The following is a 27298-nucleotide window of genomic DNA, read 5'->3' on the forward strand; positions in this document are numbered from 1 at the left end:
CGAGCCTTACTTCCTCCAATATTACACTTCAACCAGTGCTCATTAATGTGTCTACTGAATGGATTAACACACCTAAAGATATATGTGCAAAGGAAAAGGGGACAACCTAATGGTATCCAACTGTTCATTTGTAATAGGACACATGTTCTAGGCCTCAACTTATTACCACTAATGTGGAATTTATTAAATTCAGGAGAAAAAATACCAATACAGAAAGTGATTTTTTACCAAGGAGAACTGGTAGAAGATGACTGTTTTCTATGATTAAGTTTACATGTTTATCTGTTTGTTAAAAATGAATTGATACTATAATAGAGCTAAAAAAAAAAAAAACCTTACATATACTACAATAGAGCTTTAAAAAAAACCTTACATGTTAGGATTCAAAAAAAGAAGAATTAAGGTGAATATCACAGAAAATAGGGGAAAGGAAAACAGCATATATGGAAATAAATGTTTATTATTTCCATAAAACAATTTAGATTAACTATACTGAATTATGAGACTAGGTAAATACTTCTTTCCTACCTAAGTGAAAAACTGCTTCAATCTGGTTCCAACCCTGGTAGAGTAGATTACTACTTGAGAAAGTAAGAACGAACCCTCTTCAAAATATTGCCATGTTATGTATTGTTACTCATTTGCCAGGCTTCACTTTTATATGGTAGATAATATGCATGTGAAAGCAAGGAAACTCAACCAAAACAAACTCTTCAAATTACTTGAAGTAAAAAAGTTTATATAACCAAAGTAATTTTCTTGAATAAAGAAGAATTATTTTAACAAGTAAAATACAAGGTGTGCTGTATCCATAAACTAGTGCAAAATATATACCTGAAAGCAGAAGTACACTAGAGTTTGCAGTGAGCACCCCTCAACACTTCCTCTCCACTATTCCAATCTTTGGGTCCATGATTGCTCAACAATTTGTTTGGCTTTGTATGTTAACTCTCTTTTCAGCCAACAGGTTCCAGATGCCATCAGGATGCCGGCCAGGCTTCCCTGGACTGAAGACCCCACCAGTGTGTCCTGGAGCTCCACTTCCCCAGAGACCCACCCTACTAGGGAAAGAGAGAGGCAGACTGGGAGTATGGACCGACCAGTCAATGTCCATGTTCAGCGGGGAAGCAATTACAGAAGCCAGACCTTCTACCTTCTGCAACCCACAATGACCCTGGGTCCATGCTCCCAGAGGGTTAGAGAATGGGAAAGCTATCAGGGGAGGGGATGGGATATGGAGATTGGGTGGTGGGAATTGTGTGGAGCTGTACTCCTCCTATCCTATGGTTTTGTTAATTTATCCTTTCTTAAATAAAAAATAAATTAAAAGAAAAATAAATAAATAAAAATACAAGGTGTGCATTAGAAATTTAAAAATTACAAATGTACCTGCATTTCTAAAAGCTATAATACTTCTGGACCCTTAACAGCAGACAGTTACAGTATTATGCCATGCTACTGTCTGAGTTCTTTCTACTTACTGGAAAAGGCACTTTGCTGTTAAATTTCCAATGATTTCAAATTTAATCTTAACTGAAATAAAAATAAAACTGCACATTTTATGGTATTAACTCAGCAAAATGGTGGACAAGAGGAATTCGAGCTCTTTTTCCCCCTATAGAAACATCAAGAAATAGGATGACAACAGAGGAGGCTCTTTGCTTTGTTCCCCAATGGAACAACCAGTAATCAGAAGGATAAGATACTAAGAGGGAACAACAGCTCAAGGAGAGACAGAAGTGCTCCTGGCCCCTCAGAGAATCAGCACAGAATTGCACCAGAGGAGACAAGGAGAATAGGCCTCCAGTGGACAGAGAGAAGGTGGGGAGAAGGACATGCCTCAAGGCCGTAGTTCTGAGTTGGGAATGCAGTTGGCAGGGATGCTAGCTCAGTAGTAAGGGGTCTTGAGGAAAGAGCCAAGTTTGTGAAGGCCTATACTCGACCTAGATGAAACCCGTGTGGGAGAGCTGCGTCTTCTACACAGACTAGAACGATTCAGAGAAGAGACGGTGCTTTAGGCTCCTCCCCTTAGAAAGTACAGACACAGAGAATAGATTGGCCAGTCTCTGGTCTGGGATGCCAAAGAAAAGGGGCATAGGTTAGGCTACAAATACCAGTTCCCCACTCCCACAAATGTGTACCAGCAGTTGAGACTGTCCAAACCCCTTTCCACTCTGCTGACACCAGCAATGGCAAATATAGGACCAAGAACCTAAGGAAACCATTAGAGGCCAAAAATGTCAAATTAAGCTTCAGTGCCACCTGCTGGAAAAGTAAAAGTAGTTCAACTCTCAAAACTTGATGCAAATTTAAAAGGAAATTTAAAGTATCAAAATGGGCAGACACAAAATAACACGTGGCAACTTGACACTCGAGAGAATATAGTGTCACATAAGGAGAACATTCCAGAACTTGACCTCAAAGGCATAGGAGGTCAAAACTCCCTATCATATCTCATTCAGAATCACGACTGTAAAGAAAACTCAAAGTAGCAGGGCACCAAGACAAAATGATACAAGGGAATGCGGAAATGTTGAAACAAAGCTCAGAAAAACAGAAACAAAAGTAATCAACAGAAGGTAGAAAATGAAACTTAAACTAAGAAAATAAAGGATTCAGAATTAAATTAACTCAAGGGAGGTGGTGGCACAGCTGGTAAAGTACACAGGCTCCCATGTTTGAGGACGTGGGTCTGAGCCCCCAGTTCCCGCCTGTCGGAGGGGAGGGGAGCTTCACAACCAGTGCAAGAGGCTGCAGGTGTCTCCTCTCTCGCTTCTGCTCTCCTGCCCTCTATCTCTCGTCTCTGTCATAATAAAAATAATCAAATAAAAGGAAGCTCAGTGAATGAGATCAAGAACAGCAGATAAAGTTATGGGAAGAGGATAGGCCAAATGTAGAAACAAATGGGTAATTCTGAAGAAAGTGATATACAAATGATGCAGATGGAAGGAGAAAGAAAAATATGATGTGAGTAGAATGAAGAAATGTAAGAACTCAAAAAAGAAAGAAAGAAGTGTAAGAACTACCCGACTTCAACATGAGGATAATGAGTACTGAAGAAGAAAAGAGAGAAAGAAGGAACTGGAGAATTTATTCAAGGGAATAGTAGCATAAATTACCTAATAAAATTAGCTAAATTAAAGACACCTAGGTTAGACACATTGTAGTGAAACTTTCAAGGATTCAAGACAAAGAAAGAATATGGTTGGGGAAGATGAGAACATACACTACCATCAGGCTTTCATCAAACTGTTTTTTTTTGCACTAGGAATCCACTGCTCCTGGAGGACATTTTTTCCCATTTTGTTATTGTTGCTGTAGTTGTTATTGTTGTCACTGTTGAACAGGACAGACAGAAATTGAGAGAGGGAGGGGAAGACAGAGAGGAGGAGAGAAAGATAGACACCTGCAGACCTGCTTCACTGCTTGCAAAGTGACCCCCCCCACAGATGGGGAGCTGGGGGCTCGAACTGGAATCCTTATGCCAGTGCTTGTGCTTTGCGCCATGTGCACTTAACCTGCTGCGCTACCTACCACCCAGGCCCCTTCATCAAACTTTTAAGCAGAAAACTTGATAGATCAAGAGAGAATGGAATGATGTATTCAAATTACTCAAAAGATAAAAAGCCACCAACCTAGAATACTATATCCTACAAGATTCTTTCAGATAAGAACTATAAGTAAAGGTCTTCACAGACAAGTAAAAACTGGAGGAGCTTGCCAACACTACTTCTCTCCTACAAGAGATGCTAAAAGGGCTTCCTCAGAATTAAAAAAGAGAAAGGAAGGGGAGGGGTGGGGAGGGGAGGAGTGGAGTGGAGAGGGGAGGGGGAGAGGAAAGGGGAGGGGGAGATGAGGGGTGAAAGGGAGGGGAGGGGTGAGGGAAGGAAAATGGAATTCACAGTTCACCCCAGATAAAACAAAAACCAAGGAAACAGAGTCAGAAAGCAAAATATGAGTATCAATAATCATTAATATAGATGGACTGAACTCACTAATCAAAATAGTCAGATGAATCGAGAAGTAAAAGATCAACTAAATGCTGGTTCCGAAGGACTCAAGTTTATAAAGCCCAAAATAGACATCAAGTAAAGAGATGAAAACGGGTTCCCCAAACCAATGGAAAGTTTAAAAAAGGGGGGAAAGCACTATACTTACAGCAGACAAGTAAGATCTCCAATCAAAAGATAGTAAGACACAGAGATGGGTAATACTTGATAAAGGAACTGATACAACAGAAAATATATGAAGTCTAATAAATCAACGCTACCTCAATAAAAAATAAAATAAACATGTTTTTTAAAAGGGATAAAGACTGGTATTCCATTTGAACACCAATAAGAATGTGGAAGTAGTTATATTAATTTAAAATACACCATAGTTCAGAGTAAGAAAATTATCAGGAAAAGAAAGGAACTAGTAGATACTAAAGCAGGTTAGTACACAAAGAAGACATAACCAATCCTCAACATATACACATGTAACAAAAGAATGGCAGAATACAGGAAATAATATAAAAATAAATACAACTACAAGAAGAAATATATGAATCCTCTACGATAGCTGGAGACTTTAATACTACACTATCAGACACTGAGAGATCCAATAGGCAAAACTTAGCTGAGGATACAGTGGAACTCTACAGTCTCATCAATCAACTGAATGTAACTGACATTTATTGACTACTTCATCCAACAGTAGCAGATTACATATTCTTCCCAAGCTCACATGGAAAATGATCATACAGACTACACGTGGATAATAAAACACACCTTAATAAATTAAAAAGAACATAAATCATAAAATGTCTGCTCACAGACCACAACGGAGTTAAACTAGAAATCAATAACAAAGGTATCTGGAAAATCCCAAAGCACTTGGAGATTAAACAATGTAATTCTAAATAACATACAGATCAACGAATTCTCAAGAGTAAATAAAATATGATCTGAACTAAATCAAAAAGGAAAAGTTCTGGAAGTAGATACCTATGATGGAAAATAAAAGGAATTGTAAGTGTGCCTTATGCTAGTGAACTCTACATTTTAAAAAGGGCAAAATGGAGAGTTTAGGCAAATATATATTAACCACAATTAAAACAAACCTCTTATTTCACTGATAGATAAAACAACAACATACAATATATAACCCTTCAAAATTCTTTAATAAACTCAGTGCTTAAGATATTTCACCATATATGAGTGTAATTTTAATTAGAACAACCATTTAACAAATCTTAAATGTCTTCATCTCCATACTTAATTTTGTTATGATAACAGATTATTGAAAATTAATTTCAGGGGGCCATGTTATAGTGCACCTGGTTGAATATACATGTTATGTGCAAGGACAAAGGTTCAAGTCTCTGGTCTCCACCTGCAGGGGGGAAGCTTCACAAGTAGTGAAGCAGTGCTGCAGGGGCCTCTCTCCCTCTCCCTCTCTCTCCTCTCTATCCTTAGCATTGAATGTGCCAGAGTGATGGTCTGGTTATAGAAGAAAGGAAGAAAGGAAGGAAGGAAGGGAGGAAGGAAGGAAGAAGGAAGGAAGGAAAGAAGGAAGGAAGGAAGAAAGGGAAGGAGGGAAGGAGGGAGGGAGAGAGGAAGGAAGAAAATAAAGAAAGGATTCTTGTTAAATGAGATCATCCAGAAAGAGAAGGATGAATATAGGATGATCTCACTTATGGACAGAAGTTGAGAAATAATAACAGAAAGGGAAACACAAAGCAGGACTTGGACTGGGTTTGGTGTCTTGCACCAAAGTAAAGGATTCTGGTGAAAGAGTCGGGGGAGAAGAGGGGAGATGACTTTCAGGTCCTCCTACATGATGGTGGAGGAAGAGTGAGGCTGGGGTGAGAGTGTCCTGCAGAAGACTGAGAAATTTACTGGATTTTCTGTAACCCAGTAATATCCCCCCCAATAACATTTTTTTTTCTTTTTTTAAAGAAAATCTTCTGTATAACCATTATGTGGTCTCCTGGGCCCTCCATTTCTTTCTTTCTATCTCAAAAAGTCAGCTCAGAGTAGAGAAGCCCTGGGGACACCAATTAATAACAGCATTAAAAAAATAAAATTTACAGTAAAGTATGCTATGTCTTTATAACAATTTACATTTTTCCTCTTCATCAATCAATTGAACATTAAATCTACAGACATGCTAATAAGTGAGTTGAAATATAATCTCACCAGTTCGAATATTTATATATAGAAAAATGTTAATCTGTCATACCCCCACTTCCTTAAAGGTGAATTTCTTCAATTATAGTAAATACAGTTTGCTCTACAGCAATTCTGCTTCTGAGACAGTACTGGGTGTAGAACAGAGTACTCAGAAATGATGCATGACCAGTTATATGACTCACATTTTGTGTACTACTTTTATTCACTCCTAGGATTACTTAATTACTTATTGTTCTCAGCACTTACTTTTTTTGTCAAGGAATCATCAGAATCAGAAGGCATTCGTGTTGACACGTGAAATATTACTTCTACTGTAGAGGTAGCAAAATATGGTGTGGTCAGTCCAGTGCTTTTGTTTTTTTGTAGTCCTCCCATGAAGCCACAATGGTTTGTAAGATTTACCTAGAAGTTATAAATAAAAATTAAAAAAAAAAAAGATTTACCTAGAAGTAATGAAGAGCTGCATGACATTACTCAACCAAATAAAAATGAAAAGGCTTCAGTTTGCTTTGCAAAAAGTTATTTGCATGTGTCTAACAAATGCTTGATCTAGCATTATTAGTTAAATCTTCTCTGTTCACACTAGTTTTTTCCTTAGGTATCTGAAGACCCCCTAATTAGTAGGAGTTAATTAGGAAAGAGATCAACTGCTGTGTACTGTGCATCTTTTGTTAAGACTACCAGGTGTTAATGACAAATTATAAAGGCTATAGGGACACACCAAGGCCAGAGAGTGAAAACCAAGTGGCTAAAATCAGACTGGAAATGACTTAGGGAAGAGAAAAATTGTAGTGCCGCTGATAAGATGACTGAGGTGCGCCATTCTACTCCAGCTTTCTGATTACTAGCACCTATCACAGCCAAACACACACACACACACACGTAGAACTTAGTTATACTTAACATGTGTCAAGAAAACTATAAATTAATTTGTCAAAGAATTTAAAACTGTCTTTTCATCTTTGTGTATCTATAAGATGAGCTACTATCAGGGTTGTTGCACTGGATGATATTCCCTAAACATGTATGAAACACAGAAGCCAGCAACTTAAATTCACTGTAGAAAAATGAAGAAATACTAGAAAGAAAACAGAAACAAAATTTAAACAGTATTTATCTCTCTCCAACCACCGACGCAGGTACTCTTAATAGTACAATCTGACAGAGAATTCTAAAATCAAGTCTCTGCACAATATTAATTGAACACGTCTGAAATATTAATATCAGTTAATAATGGCTGAATAGATGAATAACAGATTAATTTCATGTCACTACAAGATGACTTTAATCACATATTTTCAATTTATTTTGGACTCACTAATACATTCATCTAATTAAGAAATAAAACAAGGGGGCTGGGCATAGCTGGCAGAGCACACGTTACCATGAGCAAGAACCAGGTTCAAGCCTCCAGTCCCCTGCTGCAGGGGAAGATTTAGAAGCGATGAAGCGGTTATGCAGGTGTCTCTCACTGTCTTTTGCTCCCTCTCTACCTCCTTCCTTCTCCATTTGTCTCTATCAAATAAGAGAAAAAAAAGAAAACAAAATAAAATGAAACAAAAATCTTCATTCTACATATTGTCTTTAGCTAGTCAGTTCTTTTTTCAGACAGAAATACTAAATAGCTTCCAAAGAGTTCTATGTGTAGACAATGAAATCTTTCTATGTATGTTGCATATCTGCATATGCACATTTACACAGTGTTACGTACTTGGCCATTTATACATAATATAGCTGGGAAAATAATTACTAAAGAACCGCCATCTTTTGTTTGTTTCTATGACTTCAAAGAAATATGTCTACTTGATGAAAAATAATCCCCCCCCAAGATATTCTGGCTACTTCTAATCTTTTAGTGCTAATAACACTGAACACATGTCACTGCATTTATGAAAGTAAATCTACAGGACCTGGTTAGAAGCGGAGCTGTAAGTCAAAGTGCATATGCACAGTTCTAACTCTGAGCCCACCAAAATGTTCTCCACAGATGGCACCAACAGTGTATAGCACTGTTCCCTCAGTGACATCATCACTTCTTTTGGGATATGTCTGATACATCATTTTCAAAGTAAACATCTTAATACAAATCTCTATGACAGTTTGCCTTTGAGTTAAAATTTTAAGGTAGATTTAATACAGGAACCCCTGCTTGAATTGGCTGTCAAAATGACACAAGGTGCTGTATCATTCAGTATTTCTTGCTATGCTATCAAAGATTCTCACTGAAATGTGCCAACTCGAATAACTATCTCCTTTTATGTTTGGTGTCAAACCCTTTTGGAACACTTTAAGATTTGGGTGAATGAGAGGGAAGACTTTCTTGTAAAAGTTTTGGATTCTGAAACTGAATGCCCTCAAAGTTAACCCTGCTGGTGTGAACTAGAAAACCTCAGTCCGGCTCTTTTAGTCACATCTAGAAGACCACTCCTTAGGCTAGTGGCCATGGCTGAAACGAGGGAAACCAGGTTGTCTGAACCTAGGATATGGCATAGCATTAGAAAACCATCAATACCTTTTCTCTCAAAGTACTAACTGCAGATGTCTTTGCAGGTGAGATGTAAGGAAGACAGAATAATAACTCTAGTGTAAAAATGTTTAGCTTCTTATAATCATTCTTCTAAAATAAGGGAGGAATAAAGAAAATCTCTGCTTCCAAGGAGAAGTGAAATATTATTTGATATAATTTGAAAATAATACCTCCCAACCAAGGCCAGCTACAAAATCTTCATATGCTTGACTCCCTCCTGTATTAGTAAGAATGGAATGCTTGTCTTCCTGTCCTTCAGCAACATAAAATACCGCGATTTTGTGGGTCTCTCGGCTATAAAACAAAAGATTACATTGACTCATTTCATCATTAAGTTATCAGTTTGTTCATTCACTCAATAATTAGATTCATGCACAATGTATTTGGCAATAAAAAGATGAAAAGAATTAAATAATCTACAATGGGAGAAATAAGTGGTGATAGTATATATAAACAACATATATGAAAGTCACAGCATTGTTACTGGAACAGAGAGAGGTGTGACTACTTCAGACTGCAGAAACGGAGAGTGTAAAGGAAAGACAAGGGCCAGGTTGCGGTGCATCTGGTAGATGTGTGTGTTCCAACACATAAGTATCTCAATTCAAGCCCATGATTCCTGCTTATAGGGGAGAAGCTTCACAAGCGAGAAAATATCTCTCTTTTTACCCTCTCTCTCTCACTTTTAAATTTTTAAAAATATTTTTATTTATTTATTATTGGATAGAGACAGAAAGAACTTGAGAGGGTAGGTGGAGACAGAAAGGGAAAGAGAGACAGAGAGACACCTGCAGCCCTGCTTTACCACCTGTGAAGCTTTCCCCCTACAGATGGGGGAGTTAGGTAAGAGTAAATGAGATTTTTTTTTTTTTGCCTCCAGAGTTATTGCTGGGGCTCAGTGCCTGCACCATGAATCCACTGCTCCTGGAGGCCATTTTTCTCCCTTTTGTTGCCCTTCTTGTTGTAGCCTTGTTGTGGTTATTATTGTTATCGTTCGTTGTTGGATAGGACAGAGAGAAATGGAGAGAGGAGGGGAAGACAAAGAGGGGGAGAGAAAGACAGACACCTGCAGACCTGCTTCACTGCCTGTGAAGCGACTTCCCTGCAGGTGGGGAGCCGGGGGCTCGAACTGGGATCCTTATGCCGGTCCTTGTGCTTTGCGCCACATGCACTTAACTTGCTGCACTACCACCCGACCCCCAGTGAGATTTCAATATATGAAGACAAGAAAGAGTATTAAAGACAGGTGCAAATGTATGAAGCATCTGAAAAGTCTCCTCTTTTTCAGTGTGACTGATTCTTGGATCAAAGGGAATGCCCCCCCCACCCACACACCAGAAATAAAACTAACCATGTGGTAGGCCAAAAAGAAAGGGATGAATACTCATAGGTGGGAATTAAGGAACAAGGACTGAAAGAGAAAACACAGAGTAGATAAAACTTGGACTGGGTATAGTGTATATATCAACGCTAAGTACTCTGGGTAAGGAGTGGGTGGAGGGGTACCTTATAATGGAAAAGGTCCCAAGTTGGGGGCAAGTGTGCTTTGCAGATATGTATCACAGGGAGATGAGAAATTGTACCCATGTGTGAACAACTGTGCTATAAACCATTAATCTCCTAATAAAGTGATTTGGGAGAAAATGATCTGTTATTAGCCACATCCCTAAGAAGAAAATGACAGACAGGAAAAAAGAAAGGAAGAAAGAAAGAAAGGAAGGGAGGAAGGAAGGAAGGAAGGAAGGAAAGGAGGGAGGGAAGAAGCAAGCAAGCAAGCTAACTAGTATAGAGAAGTGGGAGAAATGACTAATTTTTTTCAAAGCACTTATAGAAGCTTTCCCTGGCATTCGAGTCAGGCCAAGACAGCGCTTCCCTTCCCCTTAGGATTAGCATTTTAGCATGAGAAAGGCCGACTTATGGCTGTTTTTCATCTTCTGCAGTCCTGTGCTAGAGAAGCTCTATTCCAGACAGATTTATGGCTGCCTTCCTTTACCATGAATGCCCACCTGTAGAGTGAGGTTATTACTTTTAAGAAAAGGCAGTCCCCTAACAGCTCAGGTATAGTGGCAGTGTGGTTCTGCCTAGGGAGAAAGGAAGTTCCTAAAGAGAAATCAGCTGTTAACTTTTGTCTGAGAGGAATGATTTTATTTAAAATTGAGTTGGAGAAGTCCATGCCTAAGAGTGCTGTCAAAAACAAGGGAGACCTTGGCGGAGAGTAACTAAGGGAAGCTTGTAGCTGTAGGGACAAAATGAAAACAGAAGAGCAACTAGAAGTTTTAATAGCAAGAACCTTCTACTGGCTTTGGGTTTCCTTTGCTCTTCTTTTTCTAGTTCACTGAGGTGCTAAGTGAAGGTTTCTGTTTTGAGTTTTTTCTTGGTTTTCTGATTTATGCCTGTATGGCTATGAGTGTCCCTTTGAGTACTGCTTTAGCTATGTCCTAAATACTCTGACAGCTCATATCTCCATTTCATTCATTTCCAATAACATTTTAATTTCCTCTTTGACCTGGTAGTTGTTAAACTTTGGGTTTTCATATTTGGAGGCTTCCTCTTTCTATTTGTTGTTGAATATTAGCTTAATTCCACTGTGATCTGAGACGATGCTTAGAATTATTTCAATGCTTTTGATTCTATTTGGGAATATATACAAAGGGAACAAAGACACCTATTAAAAGAGACCTTTGCACACCTACATTCACTGTAGAAAGGCACTTGTAGGCACTGCCCCACTCTTTGTAGGGAGACTGGGTCAACCTACTATGCCACCTATTTCACTGGTCCTGAAATAAGTGCAGCCTAGAATGTTCCTAGTCGTGACCATGGAATGTGAGCCTAGAATGATAGAGGTTACACAGGCTCCTGTGTTAAATATGAATAGACATGGGCCCTAGGTCAGATGGATGGGGTTAGCAGTTAATGGTATTTATATACTCTCCTCATATTTGCCCTAATCCAACTGTCTAGTCCTATTCTCAACTCTGAAGCCAACTTCCCAGATAATACTTTTAACCCACCTGCATGCTAACTACCAGGCTCAGGCAAAAATTACTAAAGTCATGGGTCACATGGAACATACCTAAAAAAGACTTCCCAGCTTCCTCCCACACGAAGACCCCTAATTTCATTTGCCCTGTTCCCACCTTTGGGTGTGTTTATTGAACAATATGCTTTATCATATTGCCTTTCTGCCACTAAGTTGCAGATGCTACCATGACCTCCTGACCTCCCTGGACTGATAACCTCACGAATGTGTCCCAGAACCTCACCTCTCCAGAGCCCTACCCCAATAGGGAAAGATAGAAACAGGCTGGGAGTATGGATCGACCTGCCAACATCCGTGTTCAGTTAGAAGCAAGTACAGACCTTCCGCATTTTGCATCCCAAAAAGAATTTTGGTTCATACTCTTAGATAGGGATAAAGAATAAGGGTGCCTCCAGTAGAGGGGATGGGCCACAGAACTCTGATGCTGGGAACTTTGTATAGTTGTAATCCTGTTATCTCACAATCTTGTTAGTCATTATTAAATCACTAATACAAATTTTAAAAAAGAAACATGAAAATGAGAGTATAGCAACCAGTCGGAAATTGATAGATTTAAATGTCTATATGAAAGAAAGAAGAAAAGATATTGATCATTAACTAAAGAGTCCATCTTAAGAAATTAGAAAAAGGGGGCTGGCCTGGTGGTGCACCCAGCTGAGCAAACACATCACCATGAATAAGGACCCAGGTCTGAGCCTTGTGCCCCACCTGTGGCAGAGAACCCTTATGATGCCTGCCTCCATGGGTGGCCAACACTATATCGTTTCTTCTCCAAAACAGAAGATTCCGGGTGCATCTGGGTGACAAGTCTAGCAGATGGAGACTTGTCTCAAGTGGCCTCCCCCAGGGCTCTGTTCTGGCTCCTACGCTATTTAATATTTACATCAATGACCTCCCAGAAACTTCTTCAAGGAAGTTCATCTACGCCAATGACATCTGCTGTGCAACTCAGGCATCCAAGTTCGACATCCTTGAGGAAACACTCACGAAAGACATGTCTCTGATATCTGATGACTGTAAAAAATGGCGACTAATCCCTAGCACTGCAAAAACGGTATCATCTGTTTTCCATCTACACCATGCCTCGGCCTCGCGTGAGCTTAATGTGTAGCTTGGCGATATGAGAATCCGGCATGAAGCCCAGCCAGTCTATCTTGGCGTTACTCTCGATCGCACTGTCATTTCACGAACATCTCATAAAAACTGCAGTAAAGGTGGGCGCGAGGAATAACATCATTGCAAGACTGGCCAGCTCCTCATGGGGCGCGAGCGCTTCCACACTACCATCATCATCTCTGGCATTATGCTATTCCACTGCAGAATACTGTGCCCCAGGATGGTTCTGTAGCCCCCATGTCCACTTGGTCGATTCCAAATTATATTCCTCCATGAGGATAATTTCTGGAACCATCCGTTCCACCCCGGTTCCATGGCTGCCAGTTCTTAGCAACATCGCCCCGCCAGATATTCGTCGGGATGCGACATCATCTAAGTTCATTTCCCAAGTCTACGCTCGACCGGACCTGCCAATATACGCGGGTATCTTCGCCCACCCTGTCCAACGCTTCACGTCTCGTCACCCAATCTGGTCCCCTACGCCTACACTGAACTTCTCTGTTCCAGACTCTTGGAAACAGAGTTGGCAGTCAGCTGAGGTAAAGAACAAACCCCTCATCACAGACCCCTGCAAGCGTCAACCCGACTTTGACCTAGCACGTTATGACTGGGCCCTCCTCAATCGCTATCGAACAGGCCATGGCCGGTGCGCCGCTATGTTCCATCGCTGGGGAGCCAGAGACGACCCGAACTGCCCCTGTGGCTACAGACAGACTATGACCCACATAGTCAACGACTGCCACCTCTCCAGATTCAAAGGAGGTCTCGAAACTTTACATCAGGCTCAACCTGATGCTGTTGACTGGCTACGGAAGAAGGGCAAACGCTAGAAGAAGAAGAAGAAGTGGGGGAACATAGCTGTAAGTGTCTATCTTCCTCTGTCCCTCCCCCCCCATCTCAACTTCTCACTGTTTTATTAAAGAAAAAGAAAAAGATTAGAAAAAGACTCATCATCAGGGAAGGCCCAACAGCCCCGTAGAAAAAGACTCATGATCAGGTGAGTTTGAAAATGCAAGGCTAGGTCAATATTCAAAAACCTATTGCTGCAATTCCTTGCATTATAATGGTAAAGGAAAAAAGTACTCAAAAGCAAAACAAACTGCAGAATTTAGAAAAGAACAATTAATTTCAAAGCTAATAGAAGGAAAAATAATGAGTAGAGTGGAAATAAGTGCAACTGAAAAGAAAAACAGCAGAGAAGTTCAAGCAAAACTGATAACCTACAGCTAGATTGAGCAAGATGAAAAGATTCAAAGTGCTAAAATCCAGGAATGAAAAAACTGGCATCACAATATGACTTACAGAAATAAAAAGTATTATGGGAGAAGGCAATAGTGAATCAGGTAAAGTGCACATGTTACCATGCAGAGGGTGCAGGGTTCAAGCCTCTGGTCCCTACTTGAAAGGGGGAAGCTTCATGAACACTGGAGCAATGCTGCAGGTCTGTCTCTCTTTCTCTCTCTCAATTTCTGTTTCTATAAAAAAGAACTAAAGAACAAATAAAGTAAGAAAGAAAGAAAGAGACAGAGAGAAGAAAATGGTAACAAGTAACAGTGAGTTGCCATGCAGGTACCAAGCTCCAGGGATGATAACACTGATGGCAAAAAAAAAAAAAAAAAAAGATAATGGAATGATATGAACAATTGTATGCCTACACATCAGCCAAATTAGTTTAATGAATGCCATTCTTATAAACAAATTAAAACCAACTCAAGAGGTAGCAGAATATCTGGGTAGATCAATAACAAGAAAAAATGTTGAACTAGTCCTTTGAAAAGTAAAATTATATTGATTTGCAGATGAGAGGATTTGTATATAGAAAATCTCCAAAAATCCACTAAAAATCAATTGGATGTAGTAAATGAGATGAGCAAAGTTTCCAGATATAATATGAACAAACAAAAATCAATTGTACCTCTACATGCCAGCAAAAACCAAACCCAAAACAAGATTACTTTCTTTTCTTTCCCCCCCAGAACACTTATAAAACCTGGCTTTCGCTGGTACTGGCAACTGAACCTGGAAGCTTTGGTGCCTCAGGCATGAAAGTCTTTCTGCATAAACACTATGCTATCGCTTCAGTTTCCAGAACAAAATTAATAAAGCAATTTCTTGGGGGCAGGAGATAGCTCACCCAGTAGAGCCCATACTCTGCTATGTGTGAGACCTTGGAGGTTCAAGGCCTACATAGGATCACTCTGAACAGGGCCAGGGACTCCATGGATAGTGGAATGATGCTGTTTCTTTCTTTTTTCACTCTAAAACCCAAGTAGTAGAAAACTGAGTGTGGGGAGAGAGCATAATAGTTAGGTAAAGAGACACTCATGCCTGAATCTGCAAAGTCCCAGGTTCAATCCTATGCACCACCATAAACCAGAGCTGAGCTCTGGTAAAAGGAGGGGGGGAAACCTATCTTTTGTGGCGCAGTGGATCAAGCATTGGACTCTCAAGCATGAGGTCCCGAATTCAGTCCCTGGCAGCACAGGTACCAGAGTAATGCCTGGTTCTTTCTCTCTCCTCCTGTCTTTCTCATTAATAAAGAAATAAAATCTTGAAAGAAAAAAGAAGAAAAACAAAGTCAGCTGCACCAGAGAAGTAGCTCAGGTCTCGCTTCCCACACCAGTATCACCTGAGGCTAAGTGCTCACAGAGCCACCATTTCTAGGAGTCTCCTCCTTCCTCCTTCTTACTAGTCACAGAGGAGAGAGGGAAGAGGGGGAGGGAAACATAGACTAGAACTGCTCCAACATTCATGAAGCTTCCCCTTGAAGCTCCTTTAAAAAGTTTATCATCTCTAAAGTGTAAATAAATGAGATACAGCTTCTGTTCATAAAGTTACTCAATAATAAATACAGTGTTCTTTCCACACACAGAAATAACTGACCGTTGCTAGCTATAGATTTGAAGGTTCTCTAATAACTTACCACTGTCTGGAATCCAAGTTCCTAAGTTCTCTAAGGAGTTTTTCATTTTTCTTCAGGAGATGAAAGCTCCTCCTAAAGAGAGATTTATGAACATTTTAATCTCCTTTGCAGTGACTATGACAGTCCCCAAAATGCTTTCCACTCTACTCATGCAACTCTTAAGACTTTTCTTGCCTTTTCACACTTCTAATATATAGGAGAACAGAAGCTAAAAAATGTAAAGAAGATATGTCATTTCTACCCAGGCCCTACCGAGTACATTAACTATTGGCCTCGTCAATATTTCTTTGCAGATGCTGTCAGTTTCTTAAACTCACATCTTAAAAAAAAAAAAAAAGGATAAAAATACTTTCAGCTGGGGGTTGGGATGGGGCTTAAGCAGGGGGTATGCTTTTTGTATGTGTGACGCCCTGGGTTTGATTCTCTGTATGATATAATAGAGCTGTATTCTGGTTCGTTTGTCTCTTTTAAAAAATTAACTGAGAAATACAGATTCCCTCAGGTGTTTCACAAATTGTGGAAAAAATTGTTCTTCATAAGAAGTAAAGTATTCACAAAATTGAAGTTAAGATCAACTAAGTATAATCCAGATGAAATTTGCTTTTTTTTCTCCTCGATTCACATTATATGTATTTTTATACTATGAAGCAATGTACACATTTGACCAAAAGTGTTCTATAGGTGCTAGCAATATACAAATTATATTAATGAAACCAATACTTGTTATGCTAAAATAGCTTTCCACCTTGAATTTTACTCCAGGATGATATCCAGATCCATTCACAATAAAAAAAGTAGAATTTTGAGTGGCAACATCTTTATTTGCAGATACCATAAGACAAACTGTGCTCCCTGATATAACTGGCAGAGGATATAAGAATTTAATTGATCCCCAGCATAAACCATGATCAAGCAGCATTTTGATCACTCTCTCTAAAAACATAAAGTGAAATTTGGATCTGAAGGTACTTCACTGTTTTTATGCATGTGCAAGATTGTAGGTTCAATTGCTGTCCCTGGATAAAATAAAAATTCTTTCCCCTTCACACAAAGCAGAAGTTGGGCTGGGGCTGGGGGAAGGGCTCAGGTCCCAGAACATGATGGCAGAGGAGGACCTAGTGAGGGATAAATGAAAATGTGGAAAACTGGGAAATGTTAGACATATACAAACTACTGTATTTTACTATCGACTGTAAACCATTAATCCCCCAATAAAGAAGTTAAAAAAAAAATCTTTCCACTCTCGTCAAAGAATTGGTAGAGGAAAAGAAGAGAGACTAAAATACCCGATCAAGCCCAGCATGTGACACAGTGGGTAAAGGGTAAGACTCTCAAGCATAAGGTCTTAAGTTTGATTCCTGGCAGCACATGTGCCAGAGCTCTGGTCCTTCACCTTCTCCCCACCCCCATCAATAAATGAAATATTTGATAAAAAGATGAGTAACGGTGGCATAAAAAACTATCTTTATTCTTACCTTTTATCCCAGGAATTCATCCCCAATATACTAAGTAGCAATCTGCAGTAGTAAAATGCTGACTGAGGCTTCTGAGGTGTTGGTTCATCCTGTTCCACAGCTTTCATGTTTAAGTCATTAAAGTGCTTCTCAACAAATTCCTTTTCCTCTGTATGCTGCTTCAGGATAGCATTAATAACATCATTTTCCTGTTTTTCAGAAATGCACACAGGTTGTGGAGCAGGGATATTAAGTGAGATTCCAGTTCTCTGCAAGCACTCAGGACTAGTTACACCTAAATATTGCAAAAGCTCATCAAGGACATCTTCTTCATCTCGTATTGTATCCCAAGTTGGTACAGTTTCTCGTAACCTCCCTTTAAATTGGAGGGAAACCCCATCTTTTACTGTTATGTCTTCTAAGCATTCATTAGATGTAGGAGGTTCTTCAGGTTTCTCTTGGCGAGCCAATGACAGTATGAGAGAGTTAGGTTCTGACAAGCTGCTTACAGGAGGTGGTCCATACAGGATGGCAGAATCCCATGAATATTTTCCAGAAAGATCACGCACTATGATCCTGACATTTGAATTGGCTGATGCCAGGCCAGCAGATAAGCCACCTCCAGGCATACTCTCTTCCGATCTTATTTGGATACAGGACACTAAGGTTGTATTGTTCAACACAAAGAACTGTATATTTGGACTCTCAAAGAGTTCAGGAGAAAGTTCAGTACTTTCACTGTAATGATTGTCATGATTTTCACACACTTGACTTGTTAACATAGCAGGTCCACCACTCATTGGATAATGGCCCAAATGATTTACTAGATGTGTAATAACAGTGCGGGCAGCTATAGAGATTAATCCTTGCTGCATTTGTGTTTTCACTAGAAATAAAAATACACAAGTGAATGGTCAAATAACAACGAGACAACAAATGGGGATTGCAGCTTATTATCAAACTTGCATTTAAATATTTGGGTATCTTTATGTTTCCAATTCAGATTCTATACTAGAGTGAAGGTGGCAAAAAGAACAGAACTGTTCTCTGAAGAAGACATTTCTTTTGTAAGGAAAAAAAATTTTTTTGGGGGGGGAATTAGCTTGTAATTCAAACTTCTTTAAATATACATCATAGTTTCAATGATCAAAAGTACTATAAATCAATCACTTGAAATCATTTAGTACACAGATTAAAAAACCAATGAAATCCAACTGATAAGTTCTTATCTTATAGGAAGATTCAGAAACAGTTTGCAGGAAGCCTTAAGTGGATTTTAAATCTGGCTGTTACCAATAATGTAAAAGTTTCAGAGAAAAACGATTCCCCCCCCCCCCCCCCACTAAACTTCAGGATCCAGGATTAAACAGCAAGTCAGTTAACCAGTATATTATTTTAAGGGAGGAAATGCCTCATGGGTATATTTTAAACTAATTTTTTCTAACTCAACCTGGTCTAGTCTTTTGGTGGTGGGAATGGTGTTTATGTACACTACTAGCAAAATGTAGACATATAAATCACTAGTTAATTAATTTGAGGGGGAAAATCAATTGTATGTCTCGAAATTTTTCAAAACACAATCTTTTTAATATATAGGCTGTGTATTTGATATGCGGACTCTCTCAAAAGCCTAGACCAAGTAGATTAGAAGCATCCAATAGCACAGCTATATACAAGATACTGGATACTGTACAGCAAACCCTAACAAAAGGACTTTTCAAAGTTAACCCAATTACCAAATAATGTGATGATAACATTAACTATCGATTGTCTTTTTGAACCCTAAGACAGCAGGAACCTCACATCTCCACTATAGAGCCCCTACTTCCCCCAGGCCCTATCTGAGGGTTCCAGGCAGTCCTGGAACCCTCAGATAGGGCCCACTTTCCCGTATGCGTCTCCCAATCCATACCAAATAATATTGCATCCGCCGATCACAACCTAACCAACGTAATGATTGCCACCTCAACATGCTTCACCTCAGACTGTGTCCAGAGACTTCACGTGTGGAATGACAACCCTTCAGCTTCATTACTCGGGTGAGACCTTTCCTTTTATAGTACACTCTAATTTCATCTCAGGTGGTTCACTTTCTAACAAAGTCCCATAACCTAGACATACACCAGTTTCTGTGAGAGAGAGCTTATGTTCACATGTATCTGTAAAATACTGCAAAATATATACCTGAAAGCAGAAGTACACTAGAGTTTGCAGTGAGTACCTCCCTAACACTTCCTCTCCACTATTCCAAGCTTGGGATCCATGATTGCTCAACAATTTGTTTGGCTTCATATGTCAACTCTCTTTTCAATCACCAGGTTCCAGATGCCACCAGGATGCTGGCCAGGCTTCCCTGGATTGAAGACCCCACCAATGTGTCCTGGAGCTCAGCTTCCCCAGAGACACACCTTACTAGGGAAAGAGAGAGGCAGACTGGGAGTATGGACCGACCAGTCAACGCCCATGTTCAGTGGGGAAGCAATTACAGAAGCCAGACCTTCTACCTTCTGCAACCCTCAATGACCCTGGGTCCATGCTCCCAGAGGGCTAGAGAATGGGAAAGCTACCATGGGAGGGGGTGGGTTATGGAGATTGGGTGGTGGGAATTGTGTGGAGTTGTACCCCTCCTACCTTATGGTTTTGTTCATTAATCCTTTCTTAAATAAAAAATTAAAAAAAAAAAAAGAAAGAAAGCAATTTGGTAGCTACAGGCCCTTTGGAATATAACTAAAATATGCCTACTAGCTATCTACAAAATGGAGGACCCCCCCCCCCCAACACTTCATCTGCACTATTCCAGCCTTCAGGTCCATGACTGGTCAACAATTTGTTTGGCTTTATATGTTAAGTCTCTTTTCAGCCACCAGGTTCCAGATGCTAGCATGATGCCGACCAGACTTCCCTGGACAGACAACCCCACCAAAGTGTTCTGGTGCTCCACTTCCCCAGAGCCCCACCCTACTAGGGAGAGAAAGACTGACTGGGAGTATGGATCGACCTGTCAACGTCCATGTTCAGCAGGGAAGCAATTACAGAAGCCAGGCCTTCCCACCTTCTGCAGCCCACAATGACGTTGGGTCCATACTCCCAGAGGGATAAAGTACAGGAAAGCTATCAGGGGAGGGGATGGGATACAGAGTTCTGGTGGTGGGAACTATGTGGAGTTGTAGCCCTCTTATCCTATAGTTTTGTTACTGTCTCCTTTTTTAAATAAAATAAAAAAAAAAAAAAGAAAGCAACTTGGTGACCACTATCATGGTATCTTTCATCTAGGAAGCAGGAGGAAAGTCATCATTAGTGAAGGCTCGTCTTTCCTATTAGAAGAGGATGCTTAGGTATATATTTGTGTGCTGCCTTAGTCATATTCAAGACTGGGCCCTGGAATTGTTCTACCACAGTCACAAAATAATCTTCTCTGAATATTGCTTATATTCTAAAAGTTAATCATTTTGGAAACATCAAAGTTTAGCTTCCAGAATAACCATCAATTTGAGAATGTCCCGACGATCTAGTATTGTCTATATACTGTCAATTCCCTTCTTTTAAATGTATAGTGTGATAAACTTTGGTAGCTACAGAATTATGTAACCACTGACACAATCAACATATAACAAAATTCCCACATCAAAAAAGGATAAATTTTATTTTATACAAAGAAACCCAAATTTCAAGAAGGGTTTATTGTAGGAGAGCAGGTCATGTCAATCTAAGGAGAGAAATGGTATTCTAAGACAAACCTCATATTAGAACACTGTAGAGCTTTCAGAAGCAGACCTCTGTGGTGAGTATGTGCTGAAAAACAGCTCTCTGAGGAAAATAATGCTACGGACTATAAAGGCCACCACTAGATGCTCCTGACCTTCTCCCAGGCTAGATTAGAGTAAGAGACTATCTCATACTGAAAAGACAAATAATTACATAATTGGGTGAAAGATACAAATCCATGGGGAAGTTTGCCAAAAACTACTTTACAGATATATCCCAATAAATGTATTCTGGGTTCCATTCCCTGAATAGTTCCAAGGTTCCTTATCTGAGTGTCTCATTTCCCTCCCTCTTGTCAGACCCTTGAGGAGCCAGACTCCCGCAGTTTATAAGAAAACTAACTTATGCACTGTAGGTATGATTACTTAAAAAGAGGCAGCAAATGGTTATGCAAAAAGACTTTCAGGTCTGAATCTCTGAGGTTACAGGTCAAATCACCAGTACCACCTAAAGCTAGAGCTGAGCAATACTCAGGTCTCTTTTCTCCCCCCCTCCAGTTCTCTTACTGAAATAAATAAAATGCTGGTGGGGGGAGGGAGAGGGAGAGGAAGGGAGGGAGAGAAGAAGGGCCAGAGAGATGGTTCACTGGGGTGGGTGTGGCATGGGGGGGTGGAAAGGGCACTGCCTTATCACGCATGCAGCCCAGGTTTAAGCCCCAGCACCACATGGCAGATGCTATGAATTTGGAGAGAGCTCTCTCCTTCCTCCCTCCTTCTTTCCTTCCCTGAACCTGGAGCAGTAAAATCATGCATGTGCAAGGCCCTCACTTCACAAATAAAAGAAAAAAGAGAATAGTGTACATTTTCTTTTTTTTAAATATTTATTTTCCCTTTTGTTGCCCTTGTTGTTTTTATTGTTGTAGTTATTGTTGTTGTTATTGATGTCATCATTGTTGGATAGGACAGAGAGAAATGGAGAGAGGAGGGGAAGACAGGGAGGGGGAGAGAAAGACAGACACCTGAAGACCTGCTTCACTGCCTGTGAAGTGACTCCCCTGCAGGCAGGGAGCCGGGGGCTCAAACCGAGATCCTTAGCTAGTCCTTGCGCTTCGCACCACATGCCCTGCACTACTGCCCGACTCCCGAATAGTGTACATTTTCAAGATGCAGAAGCTATCCTAATGGGTACTGGCTGAGAGTAAGCAACAAGTCAGCTGCTATACCAATACCATCAACATTATTTCTATTACTTTAACTCTGAATAAAGAGATCTTGAGATTTGGTTGACCTGGATTATTAATGAGTCAAAATTTTAATCTACAAAATTTTATGTCTAAACTCTTGTTTATAAGAACATTACTTCAGTTTAAGGTTTGCAATTACATTGAGTAGTTTTTAATTAAAATGCCTTATTTTGTGTCATAATCAGTAGCCACAATTTTATAACTATTTATTAAATTAACTATTTAACACTAAATAGCAGCATTAATAATTAACCTTAATTTAACTTTGGTTTTAAGGACAACATACAATGTGAAAATTTGATGCGTTACTGGATCATGAGAACTAAAGGGTGGCATGAATCTACTGTTGACTCTTTCTTCTCTGGTTATAACTTAGAATATGATAAATCTTCATAATGTTCAGAGCCTTAGAGGTAATACAGCCAGTGCTTCTGATCTGTTCATGAGTGTAAATGGGTTCACTGAAGTTAAGAGATTTGCTTTCCACATCTCCACTATAGAGCCTCTACTTCCCCCAGTCCTGGAACCCTTGGATAGGGCCCACTTTCCCGTATGCGTCTCCCAATCCATACCAAATAATATTGCATCCGCCGATCACAACCTAACCAACGCAACGATTGCCACCTCAACATGCTTCACTTCAGACTGTGTCCAGAGACTTCACGTGTGGAATGACAACCCTTCAGCTTCATTACTCGGGTGAGACCTTTCCTTTTATAGTACACTCTAATTTCATCTCAGGCGGTTCACTTTCTAACAAAGTCCCAAAACCTAGATATACACCAGTTTCTGTGAGAGAGAGCTTATGTTCACAGTATCCGTAAACTACTGCAAAATATATACCTGAAAGCAGAAGTACACTAGAGTTTGCAGTGAGTATCCCCCTAACACTTCCTCTCCACTATTCCAAGCTTGGGATCCATGATTGCTCAACAATTTGTTTGGCTTCGTATGTCAACTCTCTTTTCAGTCACCAGGTTCCAGATGTCATCAGGATGCCGGCCAGGCTTCCCTGGACTGAAGATCCCACCAATGTGTCCTGGAGCTCAGCTTCCCCAGAGACCCACCCTACTAGGGAAAGAGGGAGGCATACTGGGAGTATGGACCGACCAGTCAACGCCCATGTTCATCAGGGAAGCAATTACAGAAGCCAGACCTTCTACCTTCTGCAACCCTCAATGACCCTGGGTCCATGCTCCCAGAGGGATAGAGAATGGGAAAGCTATCAGGGGAGGGGGTGGGATATGGAGAATGGGTGGTGGGAATTGTGTGGAGTTGTACCCCTCCTACCCTATGGTTTTGTTAATTAATACTTTCTTAAAAAAAAAAAAAGATTTGCTTTTCAAAAGAGATCCCATTGCCAGTTGGTTTTATGCTTACCAAGGGGAAGTGAAAATTGTTTATTTGTTTGTTTTACCAGAGCACTGATTATCAGCTCTGGTGTTTTATGGTGATACTGGGGACTTAACCTGGGACACCTCAGAACCTCAGCCATGGTCTTTTTGCATAACCATTTTGCTATCTCCCTAGCCAGGAATACAATTTAAAGGAACTTGTTCACTAATCAGTCATAATTATTAAGATTAAAGATGCTAAATTTAGATTTCAGGTGCAGTTAAAAACATTTTTCCCTAAGTCGCTTCTAAAAAATTCAGGATGTATATCAATACAAAAGATTAAGAAATCTCTCATTTTATTAACTGGGCAATTAGATTTATTTATGAGTTGTGAACTAGAAACTTAGATATCTTCTTAAATATAAAAACATAAAATTCTCTAATTTAAAAATTCTAAATGAAATTTTAAAATAACTAGACTTGTGAGAAAATGTGAAATGAAGATATTGATGCTTCTAAGGCTTTGTGTAACTAGTAATCACTTAAGTAAGTCTATTCAGGGTGTCTTTTCAGATTGTCAGATTAAACAAACCCTACAGCATTTGCGGCAAACCCATAATTACAGATTATTATGGTGTACAAAAGCAGCAGGACATAAAACGCTGCTGCAATTCATGGCTGTGTAATAGAACATGCAGAGGAAGTTAATTTTGGCAAATGCTTTAAATATTAGCTTCGCATAATATGTATAGGTGCAACTATAATTAGGACAGAATGAATGCTTTGGAGCCTTCTTTTACTCTGACCCTGCCGGTGATGACTTTTTGCTAATAAGACCACTGCCATTTGACAGAAAGCCAATCTCACTACCTTCCTTTATTCCTTAGTAAATTTAATAATTACAGCTACTCCTGCCAATAGTTCTCAAATCAGACTTGTTCAATCCAGTACTGAGCTTATTAGGACACTCTTCTGTTTAGAAATCTTTGGCCAAAAAAGTACTTGAAAATGATGAAACATGCCTTAGACATGGGCACAATGATTAGTCATTTTTGCAACATTAAAAAAAATATCCACAGCATGAAGTCACTACAGATCACAGAATCACCTGCTGATAGATCACAGATGTTTCTAAAAGATTCTGCATTTATCTGGTCCTTAATACCTTTAAGAAAGGGAGCACCTTAGTACACTTACATAATGGTACATAATGGTACTCCACAAGAGTATTTGGTATCAGTATAAAGGTCATCTGTTTATTTTCTTTTGCTTCCTTTATAGCAATTGTTTGACAATACAGTACAGTAAATTTGTGTGAAATACATTTTAAATTTCCTTTATGTAAGTAGACAATCCACTGTTTAATAATTATACGACATTGCCTTAAATCAAACTTTATCATTTCATACCTTTAAAAATGCAAAATCAGCAGCCTAGGAAGTTGCGCAGAGGATAAAGATTGAACTTTCAAGCATGAGAACCCAGTTTAATCCCTGGCATCACATAGGCCAGGAGTGATGCTCTGATTCTCTCTCACTCTCCATCCCTCTCTATCATCAATGAATATATATATATATATATATATATATATATATATATATATATATATAGCAAAAACATGTCATGTACAAGCCACGCTCAAACCTAGCCACCAGCCTATTGAAGGAAGTTTCAGTGATCTAGTGTCTTTTGCTCTCTCTGCCTTTCTATCTCTACCTAGAAACAAACAAAAAATATGGAAATACAAGATTAGGGAGATAGTGTAGTGGCAGTGCATGAGACGTGCATGAGACATGTACCAGGTTCAATTCCCTCACCACCAATAAACAGCCAGAGTCGATTGGTGCTTTGGTCAAAAAACAAACAAACAAACAAAATATATATATATGACAAACTTTTAAAAAAATCTAACTTTTAAAAGCAGAATTCCATACACTGATATCCAGATATTAGAAAATTAAGTTGTCTATGTGAATCATTATCTAAATAATTTTGCTAAACTGTGTATATCCCTAATCTCTGAGATGTGAATTAAGTTTCATATTTGTTTCATTACAAATTTGTGTTCTAGAAAACCTAAGATTATAAACTTCTGTTACCTCAAAATCTGAGTCCCATTTCCTTTATGTGTAACTTTATTATATTCACTTGTATTTTGTGTCTTCAGTTATCACAGTCACAGTCATATCCTAGGGGTTTTAAAACGTCTAATGACTGGCTTTCTCTATTCCTTAACCTCCCTAACATCAGTCTAACATACCAGAGGATCAGCAAACTTTTTCTGAAAAACGCCTGACGAAAGATATTTTCAGGTTTTGTTTTGTTTTGTTTTAACTGCCATAACGGCTATTGCTGGGGCTTTATGTCTGTACAACAAATCCACAGTTCCTGGTGGTCATTTTTTCTCTTTCTGTCCCTTCTTTCCTGCTTTCCTAGATTATAGACAGTAAATTGTTTTTCATAACCTTAACTTCCTATAAGAGGAGAAAGATCCACAGGCAAACTTCAATATAAAATGAACACAAATGGGGGTCAAGTGGTCGTGCACCTTGTTAAGTGCTCACATTACCGTGCACAAGGACCCAGTTTCAGGCCACTGGTCCCTCCTACAGGGGCAAGCTTATCAAGTGGAGAAATAGAACTGCAGTTCTCTCTCTTTGTCTTTCTCCCTTTCTGTGTCCCCCTCCCCTTTCAGTTTGTCTCTATCTCCATCTAGTAATAAGCAAATAAAAAAATATTTTTTAAAAAATGAACACAAGGGGGTCGGGTGGTGGTGCGGTGGGTTAAGCACATGTGGCGCAAAGCTCAAGGACTGGCGTAAGGATCCCAGTTCCAGCCCCCGGCTCCCCACCTGCAGGGGAGTCGCTTCACAAGGGGTGAAGCAGGTCTGCAGGTGTCTATCTTTCTCTCCCCCTCTGTCTTCCCCTCCTCTCTCCATTTCTCTCTGTCCTATCCAACAACGAACAACATCAACAATGGCAATAATAATAACCACAAGGAGGCTACAACAACAAGGGCAACAAAAGGGGAAAAAAATGGCCTCTAGGTGGTCGGGCGGTGGCGCAGTGGGTTAAGCGCACGTGGCGCAAAGCGCAGGGACCGGCGCGTAAGGATCCCGGTTCGAGCCCCCGGCTCCCCACCTGCAGGGGAGTCGCTTCACAGGTGGTGAAGCAGGTCTGCAGGTATCTATCTTTCTCTTCCCCTCTCTCTCTGTCTTCCCCTCCTCTCTCCATTTCTCTCTGTCCTATCCAACAACAAAGCAACATCAACAATGGCAATAATGACCGCAATGAGGCTGCAACAACTAGGGCAACAAAAAGGGGGAAAATGGCCTCCAGGAGCGGTGGATTCATGGTGCAGGCACCGAGCCCAGCAATAACCTTGGAGGGGAAAAAAAAAAAAAGAACATAAATGTGTTTACTCTTTTTTCTTTTTACTTGATAGGACAGAAATAAATGAAGAAGGGGAGAGAGAGACAGAGAAGGAGAGACCAAGAGATACATCTGCAGCCTGCTGAAAGCTGAGTCCCTGAGCAGCAATGGATGCATCAGCCAGGTGCTCCGACAGTCCGTGCCCCAAGGCCTATTTTCTTTTTTCCCTGTCCACTCAATTGAGAAGACTCTGGTTTATAGGCTGCTGTTGTCACAGGAGTGCAGCTCCACATCTCCCCAAGATAGGTGTTAACACACCTCACTCTCTCTCTATCAAACTGTCCTCCTCTATCATAGGACACTAAGTTTTATGGTCAATTTCTCTGTAACTACTCAGAACATA

The 27298-nt window shown here is 39.9% G+C and overlaps 1 protein-coding gene across 11 annotated transcripts in view; it reads right to left on the bottom strand.

Moving 5' to 3' along the window:
* The window catches only part of RALGAPA1 (Ral GTPase activating protein catalytic subunit alpha 1), a 185924-nt gene that overhangs the window by 48287 nt on the left and 110339 nt on the right, over positions 1-27298 (bottom strand). For all 11 annotated transcript variants that reach the window (XM_060175429.1, XM_060175431.1, XM_060175428.1 and 8 more), the window contains 4 exons: positions 17261-18125; positions 15786-15857; positions 8874-8997; positions 6423-6578 (listed from right to left, as the gene is read on the bottom strand). In XM_060175429.1, coding sequence (XP_060031412.1) covers positions 6423-6578; positions 8874-8997; positions 15786-15857; positions 17261-18125 — 1217 coding nt within the window. The remainder of the gene's footprint in view (positions 1-6422; positions 6579-8873; positions 8998-15785; positions 15858-17260; positions 18126-27298) is intronic.

Source organism: Erinaceus europaeus, chromosome 16 (genome assembly GCF_950295315.1).
Source record: "Erinaceus europaeus chromosome 16, mEriEur2.1, whole genome shotgun sequence".
Classification (NCBI taxonomy): Eukaryota; Metazoa; Chordata; class Mammalia; order Eulipotyphla; family Erinaceidae; genus Erinaceus; species Erinaceus europaeus.